This window comes from Gadus macrocephalus, chromosome 8 (genome assembly GCF_031168955.1).
Source record: "Gadus macrocephalus chromosome 8, ASM3116895v1".
Lineage (NCBI taxonomy): Eukaryota > Metazoa > Chordata > Actinopteri > Gadiformes > Gadidae > Gadus > Gadus macrocephalus.
Window position 1 is genome coordinate 18,083,040 of NC_082389.1, and position 8,865 is coordinate 18,091,904.

At 42.2% G+C, this 8,865-nt stretch overlaps 1 protein-coding gene across 1 annotated transcript; it reads left to right on the forward strand.

Moving 5' to 3' along the window:
• Nucleotides 1-1,233: 1,233 nt before the first annotated feature.
• LOC132463240 (nucleolin-like) lies at nucleotides 1,234-7,216 on the forward strand. Its single transcript, XM_060059260.1, has 11 exons — nucleotides 1,234-1,395; nucleotides 1,606-1,657; nucleotides 1,742-1,813; nucleotides 1,931-2,054; nucleotides 4,121-4,287; nucleotides 4,453-4,579; nucleotides 4,896-5,041; nucleotides 5,127-5,265; nucleotides 5,717-5,850; nucleotides 6,296-6,422; nucleotides 6,874-7,216. The coding sequence occupies exons 1-11, from the start codon at nucleotides 1,366-1,368 to the stop codon at nucleotides 7,214-7,216; spliced, it is 1,461 nt and encodes a 486-aa protein (XP_059915243.1). The 5' UTR covers nucleotides 1,234-1,365.
• The last annotated feature ends 1,649 nt before the right edge of the window (nucleotides 7,217-8,865 follow it).

The window sequence follows — 8,865 nt, forward strand, 5'->3', positions numbered from 1 at the left end:
TAGTTATTCAGTTCTGTTGGATTCCAGCCCACTATAGAATTTATGGCAATGAAATTGCTGATAAATTAGCTAAAAAAGCACTGGAATTAGACCAAACAGATATTCACGTTCCATTGGGGAAAGGAGATACTATATCATCAATTAAATCAGAGGTTATGTTAAAGGCACCCAGTGCAACTTTATGTAAACATTCAATGAAAAATAAACATTCAATTTCTAGTCTTTTTTACACGTAGGAAGTTTCAATAACTCCATACCATTACATATCGACATTCAAGGAGCAAAGATGAGACGTCGTTGTGTGGTGAGAACTGATAGAAAATCGTAAACAACAACAATCGCCGGTGGGGAGAAACCATTTTTCCATTGACTGGAAGCCTGCTTTATTTATTGTAGGTTACAAAAAATAAAGAAAATGGCGGCATTGTTGTTGTTATCGATTTTGTATCAGTTCTCACCACACAACGACGTCTCATCTTTGCTGCTTAAATGTCGGTATGTAATGGTATGGAGTTATTGAAACTTACTACGTGTAAAAAAGACTAGAAATTGAATGTTTATTTTTAAGCCTCGAAAGTTGCACTGGGTGCCTTTAAGGTGGCAAGATGAATGGGAGTCAGAGAACTCAGCCAGATACCATAGGAACCAGAGCAGTGTTGGAGGGAAAAGAATCACCTCAAAGGGGCTAAACAGACATGAAGAAGTTGTAAGGTTGAGATTAGGTCATACTGGACTTAATTCCACTCTAGCAATAATAGGTAAAAGTAACGGTGTATGCTCTGAGTGCAAAGTTTTAGAGGATGTTAATCATGTTTTTTCTAAATGTAAGAAATTTGACCAGCACAGGCAGAAATGGAAAGAACTGGATGAAGAAAATGACATTCACAATATTTTACAGGTGCAAGGAATTGAGGGACAAAGAAGCAGGTATTTTTTTATGTATCTTAATGATACTGAACTAATTAGAATAATTTAACCTTAAATAAGTATAGATATATGTGTATATATATATATATATATATATATATATATATTATTTTATTTTTTATTAATTCATTAATTTTGTTAGTTTGTTATTATTATTTATTTTTTGTTAGGATGTTTTTTTGCTGAATTTATTTTTATGATTTAAAGTATCATTTGCCAAACTCCTTGTTACACACTCCTATGTAGTGGTCCAGTAGGTGGCGGTATATAGTGAAAAACTATGACCCGCCATTAAACAGAAGAAGAAGAAGGAGTTTCGCATACCAGGGAACCGTGGTGCCATGTGTTGGTGAGGTGTGTAAGCGCTCGGACTTGAGGACTACACATGTTCAGTCGGCGACTGAATAACTGCAATTTACACACAACAGTCGATTATCAATGGTTGTCACAATGATGGCATCAGCAGAGGTAAGATTTCATTCCTACCATTACAACGATCGTATGTTGTTTCAGACACTTTATGAACTTTCTCAGATATCTAGTAGCATAAATGCTATTCGGTAGCTATACAGCATACACGTGTACTAGCAAAATTGTGTTTTTCTCTCATCTGATATTCCGCCTAAGATAATGGTCTGCAAAGTTCAACATTTCTCCTAATTCACTACCTGTATTTAGATCGTGGTCCCCGAAGAAGAGAAACCGAAGGCGGAAGAAGCTGGAGTTACTGGTAAATCAACCACTGTTTGTTTGCAGATTGTGCGTGTGTATTTATTATTGTTTATAAAACGACAATGATTGTGTTTTGCTACAGTGGACGGGAAAAGGAAAGCGGAGTCAGAAGACACTATTTGCCCTACAAAAAAACTGAAAACCGTAAATGAAGGTATGTAAAAACTAACGTACGAAGGGTCTATTCAGAATTGTGCAAAATAACGTTCGGTTTTCTTAAGCTGTGCCCGTCATTTCATTTCCCTTTTTTTTTCTTGAATTTTCTTTATAGGTTTCTGTGTTTTTATTGGCAATTTGAACAAGACCAAGTCATATGAAGAAATAAAAACCTCGATTTTAAGTTACTTACTGAAAGAGAGTTTGTTGGTCCAGGATATTAGACTACACGCTGACAGGTGAGAGTAAAATTGTATTTGTTTTGTGTTGTATGTCATTCAATTAATATTCTGTTAAAGATTGAAAATCTCAATTTATGAGGTTTTCTAACATAAATATGAGTTCCCCTAGCCTGCCTATGGTCCCCCAGTGGCTAAAACTTGCGTTTGGTGTAAAACGAGCACTAGCTGTTCTGCTCGCCTTTGAAAAAACGGAGGCTCAAGCGCGCTGATTTGGAAATCTGTGCTCATGACGTCATGAGGAATCTCAGCTCCTCCCCTTACTCTGCCTGGCCCGCCCAGAGACGTTGGCCCGCCAATGAGACTCGACCGTGCGAGCGCCACATGTGTGTGTGTGTGAATACACACACTGTAACGCAAGTGTTTCTTGTCGGTTCTTTGACGTGTCTTGTATTTCCACAACGAGACTGTCGTGGGGGTTATCTAAGCCATGGTTGAGAAGGAATTGGGGGAAAGGAACTTTGGTTTGACTCGCTGAAGTACATGAACTGCGACATGCCGCCGGTTGCCGCGAGGCACCATCGCCCGGCAGCGGGCAGCCGGCCGCAGGCAGCGCGCGGTTCAGTCGACTTCAGGTTGATGTGGAAGAACCAGAGACGTCGCAGAACCCGACAAAGTCGTTTGTGATTCATAATATCGTCTGGAGGCGCACACAATATGTTATATGATATAGATATCTATGTATCATATGATATTATTTAGATATAGAGCTCCAGGACTGTAACGCGTGTTGTACACTTCCTTGTTATTTGGATAACCGTTCTGCTGTTGGTGTGATGGCGCATAACACGTCTGGTATTTCTACAACGAGACTCGAGGGGGTTATCTCAGCCAAGGTTGAGAATGAATTGGGGGGAAGGAACTTTGGCTTTGACTCCCTCAAGAACATGAACCACGACATGGAGGAGAAAGGGATTGTTGTCGGCGAATGTCTCCCGCTTGAGCCCCGCTGAGGGACCACCGGCGGAGGTGCATAAGCGCTGCCCGGCAAAGATCCCTTTCTCCTCCTTGTCGTGGTTCATGTTCTTGAGGGAGTCAAAGCCAAAGTTCCTTCCCCCAATTCATTCTCAACCTTGGCTGAGATAACCCCCAATACGAGTCTCGTTGTAGAAATACCAGATACGAGAGTCCGACGTCACACCAACAGAACGGTTATCCAAATAACAAGGAAGTGTACAACACTTGCGTTACAGTCCTGGAGCTCTATATCTAAATAATATCATATACATAGATATCTATATCATATAACATATTGTGTGCGCCTCCAGACGATATTATGAATCACAAACGACTTTGTCGGGTTCTGCGACGTCTCTGGTTCTTCCACTTTCACATCAACCTGAAGTCGAATGAACCGCGCGCTGCCGGCTGCCCGCTGCCGGGCGATGGTGCCTCGCGGCAACCGGCGGCATGTCGCAGTTCATGTACTTCAGCGAGTCAAATCAAAGTTCCTTTCCCCCAATTCCTTCTCAACCATGGCTCAGATAACCCCCACGACAGTCTCGTTGTGGAAATACAAGACACGTCAAAGAACCGACAAGAAACACTTGCGTTACAGTGTGTGTATTCACATTGATGTGGACGTTGAAGAACCAGGAACGTCGGAGAACCCAACGCGGTCGTTTGAGATTCATAATATCGGCTCACACAGCTTTTGGCCGTGATAATATATATTATATGATATAGATATCTGTGTAGGCTATATGATAATATTTAGATATAGAGCTCCAGGACTCCCGTGTGTTCTAGAATATTTACAGAACACGGCTAAAGGCTGTGTGCGGCTCGCCATTGCGATACATCCACTGTAAACAGAGCGCATGGTGGCTGCAAGCTGCTCAGGGCCACACCCCCACCCTCCTCCTTGACACGCCCACCGAAACAGCGCATTTGGGGGAAGCTCAATGTGCGACTGGCTCGAAGTGGCTGTAACTCTGCACCACGGCTGAATTTAGGGAACGTCTTTGAATACTGTTAGTTGCCCACTAATACCTATATTAAAGAATACATAAAATAGCATGTCATGGGACCTTTAACAATAACAATGTTGTTTTGAATTCATACAGGACGTTTGCATATGTAGACCTGGCAACCGAGATAGACATGGCCAAAGCCTTGACTCTGAATGGTAAAAAGGTCCTTGATTTGCCCCTGAGGATTTCCAAAGCTAAAGTCAAGGTCAAAGAAGACAAGAAGAGGAAGAGAGCGAAACCTACTGCCGAGCAGAAAGCAGGTAAATTTAACAAATAAGCAAAACGTCAGAATGAATGAGCTGTTGTCGGGTTTATAAAATGGTTGTAGTGTAATGATCAGTTGTCTCTGCAGATGGGACCAGAGACATTCTTATAAAGTAGCTTAAGTAAAAGTGTTTTTGCTGTGACTTTTTTTTCTCTCACAGACAAGTTTGCAAAGTGGTTGTCGGTGACAAACCTTCCCCACAATGCAACGAAGGCTGAAGTTATGGGCATCTTTAAAACTGCAGTTGATGTAACGTTTCCCGGAGGAACCTCAGGCCCAACCAGAGGGTGAGCCACGAGTTGGAACCTCTATTTAGTTGTATAACGGAGGCTTTTATCGAAAAGAGGCTGTGCATTCAGATGCATAGTTTGCGTCTTGCTCAACAGATGCATCTCAGAGTGCCTAGCTAGTTGTCACTGTATTGTACTTCCCTAACTAATGCTGAACCTACCTTTTGTTGCAATAATCTTATGATGTATTTTGGCCGGCATGCGGTGAAAGAATCCCTACAGGACCGATAAGCCATGGCCTAGTTAGTTGTCTGGATCATGGATTCTATTCCCTACATTTTAAAAACTCAATGAAAATTAACATTTTCAACAGCATCGCAGTTCTGCACTTTGAAACCAAGGAGCTTGCTGAAAAAGCCATGAAGAAGAAAAAAGGGAAGAAGCTCAGAGACAGAGTGATAAAGATCAACGCTTACAGATGTAAAAATAATGGCAGTGTTGATGACGAAAACACTGAAGGTAAGCGTTTAGCACCGGTACCTATTTTTGCCCGAAAACTACAACAATGCCATTTAAAGAAATCTATCTTCCCTATTCACTATAGCCATTGTGCAGGGAGGTGCTCCCACTAACACATTGGTTATTAAAAACCTGCCTCGTCTGGAAAGTGAGACGAAGCTAAAGAAGATATTCAAGAATGCTGTCGGTATCAACGTACCCATGGACGGTAGCAACGCAAGAGGGTAAGACTGTATTACAGTAATAATAATAATAATACATTTAATTTAGAGGCGCCTTTCAAAACACCCAAGGTCACCTTACAGAGCATATAGTCATCATACAATTTTTTAAAAAAAACAAGACATTGTGGAAACAGATAAATAAATAAATAAACATAAGCAATAAGAAATAAATAAAACAAAAACAAGACAAAACAAAACAAAAAAAACAATCAAAACAGTGATCAGTTAGAACCTCAAGGGTTACTTGTCGTGGTGTGACCCACTGGATTTTTAGAGCAGTAAAAATAAACAAGGCATTACCATATCCACAACGTTGGATACATTTTTTACATCTTCTTTGCTTGCCATGGTAGACTGCGATCTACTGCCGGGTTGTGACCCAGTTTGCAAACCATGGCCCTAGACCCTAATGTTTTTAGGAGAAAAACATTGACCTAACTGTTTTCCACAGATTTGCGTTTGTTGAGTTTAAAACTGACAAGGAAGCCAAGGACGCCATGGAAATGGCACGAGGCGTGAAGATATTGAAAAAGGCAATCGACGTTGAGTACAGCAGAACTAAGTTACGGCCAGAAGCTGACGAAGGTATTGGTGATTTTCTTTCATGTTATCAAAAGCCACCTTTATTCACGAAGCGCAGCGCAAGTAATCCAATAGATACAAACAATTGCGGTAGTCAGTTGGTGGCAACCTCACTGCTAGTGGCCTCCTCGATTATATACACTGGACCTGTTATTCTGTGTGTGCCCAACACATTAGGTTTATTCAGTACATTTGCAGAAAACATTGAATTTGCTAAGTCTTCCTGATGTCCGCATAAGAAATCATGCAGAGATTGAAGAGAAAATTGCATTGAATATGATTAATACATTAGACACCGTTCAACCAAAACAGTTGAGCATTATGATAAGGAAGTATTATCTCTTATCCACTAATGGGAGGACTTGTTTTGATAACTTTCAATGAATCAACGCAGACACACTAGTCAGACATGCTTTTAAACACGCATCTCATGCATCTTCTTTTGTAGTTCTCTTGACAACCTTGATCGTAACTGGACTGGATAAGAAAACCAGTGAGGAGACTCTTGCCACTATGTTCGAAGGATGCACGACTACCAGGATCATTCGAGACAAAAAAACGTCAACATCGAAAGGGTATTTATCCTTCAACGCATTGGATCTTATGTTCTGTTCAATATTTGGACACTATTGCAGTCTGCACTATAATATATTTCCAATTTAAATGACTAACAAGGGACATTATATAGGAGGAAGGTGATTGGATCGAGCCATTGTAGACTACCTATGGGGGGGGGCGCCACTAAAGAATCACATTGTTTCCATTGTAGAGATGGAGAAAGATGGATGGATTAGATCACAATATAATTTGAATCCGATCTGGCTTTATTTCAAGGTACACTTAACACATGTAATAAGTCGTATATAAAACTAATATCTCTGCAATTTATATATTGAAGGAATAAAAGGTATGATGTAAAATAACATTCTGTTGCATATGTAAATAATAGCATATAAATAGTAACATTGGGGTAACAAGAAGTGAAAATCTCCTCAAAATACCCTAAACAGTTATTACCTTCCTCAGGTTCGGCTTTGTTGATTTTGCCAAGAAAGAAGACTGCCAGGCTGCCAAAGAGTCCATGGAGGACTGTGAGATAGATGGCAAGAAGTTGACACTGGCCTACGCCAAGCCCCAGTTCACCCAGCCTACACAAAAGCCTAAAACACAGCCCAGTGTCCAGTCTGCAGAGAAGGCTAAAGTCCAGCCTAAACAGAAGCCCGGATCACAACCTAAAAAACCTGTCTCTAAAGATCAACCTTCTGCTGGCAAAACGAAGCCGTCAAAACGTATAAGGAACAAGAAGAAAGGTAATGTTGAGATGAATTTAGGCTTTTTTTCAGATTTATTTGACCACAAAAAGCTTTGAGTTCTAAATGTTGTGATAATCCGAACAGTTAAGGTCCATATAGTTCAGGGATGGGCAACTTTCATGATAAAGAGGGCCACATTTTTCATCATAACCATCGGAGGGCCACATGACTGCACACTTCAACTAAACGTGAGCTGAGAGAAGCTACACAATTTTGAATTTGGTAGATATGATTTCCTGTATTCTGGTGCATTTTGGGGATGGCCACTCCCTAAAAAATCATCCAGAATCATAACCTATGTACGGTATGTTAATTGAACCAACATACATTCATTTCATGTTTTCCAAGCTCAAACAGCCACATGAATGGTCAGTATTTTTATCAGTGCAAAGGGCTTCATCATTCAATGAAGTCAAAAAACTGAAAAACTGGCCCAACATTAAGTGCAACAACTCAAACCCAACAAGCAGTTGTAGTAGTTGTAGTGGCGACTTAAGTGGATATCTTTAATGACTGATATCGCTTCTAAGCAAACTAGACGCATGGGTTTGCCTTCGAATTCTATGAATTCTTCTCATCTTTCTTGACCGAGTTTTCTGTAACTCGATCAATTATTATTTTTTTATTATTTTTTTATTACCTCACTCAGTGCGGGCCGCACTGAGTGAGGATGCGGGCCGCACTGAGTGAGGATGCGGGCCGCACTGAGTGAGGATGCGGGCCGCACTGAGTGAGGATGCGGGCCGCACTGAGTGAGGATGCGGGCCGCACTGAGTGAGGATGCGGGCCGCACTGAGTGAGGATGCGGGCCGCACTGAGTGAGGATGCGGGCCGCACTGAGTGAGGATGCGGGCCGCACTGAGTGAGGATGCGGGCCGCACTGAGTGAGGATGCGGGCCGCATGCGGCCTGCGGGCTGCCAGTTGCCCATCCCTGATATAGTTAGACTCACTGTGTGCACGGCTGTTCTTTGATTTTCTCCACAACCCCTCACCCTATCAACCTCATACACGCGCTCATGTCATGATCAGGAGACGAGGAAGACCAGTGTTGAGGGTGAAGTGGTTTAGATGAGTGTCTCGAGATAGCCAGGAGCCCAAAAAGCACGTTTTGAACTGGCACTGCCCAAGTCAAGGAAATAAGACAAACATCTGAACACCAGCCATTTTGACACGCTCTTGCGTTATTACACATTTTGGCTGATGCATCTCATATTGAAAACGTTTTATTTTTTATGTTAACTACTAGCCCCAATTTACAAGTACTTCCTTTGACTTTAAGCTGCAGCAAAAAATGCCGCAAAAGACGGAGCGGAGGAATCAGCAGTGGAAGGAGCAGTGGAAGGAGCAGTGGAAGGAGCAGTGGAAGGAGCAGTGGAAGGAGCAGTGGAAGGAGCAGTGGAAGGAGCAGTGGAAGGAGCAGTGGAAGGAGCAGTGGAAGGAGCAGTGGAAGGAGCAGTGGAAGGAGCAGTGGAAGGAGCAGTGGAAGGAGCAGTGGAAGGAGCAGTGGAAGGAGCAGTGGAAGGAGCAGTGGAAGGAGCAGTGGAAGGAGCAGGAGATGCAGCAGCTGACGGAGCAGGAGACAAAGTAGAGGCAGCAGTGGACGGTGCAGGAGATACAGCAGTGGAAGGAGCAACGGCAGAGGAGGCTGAAGTCAAAGAATAATTTGTTCTCCAATGTCGGAAGATTCTCCATCACAATGTTTCA

Excerpts from the sequence above, each read along its gene's own strand:
- LOC132463240 (XM_060059260.1), top strand. The coding sequence starts at position 1,366 with ATGGTTGTCACAATGATGGCATCAGCAGAG. Across the intron at positions 1,814-1,930 it reads ACTGAAAACCGTAAATGAAG|GTTTCTGTGTTTTTATTGGC; the intron begins GTATGTAAAAAC and ends TTTTCTTTATAG. Across the intron at positions 5,042-5,126 it reads TGATGACGAAAACACTGAAG|CCATTGTGCAGGGAGGTGCT; the intron begins GTAAGCGTTTAG and ends TATTCACTATAG.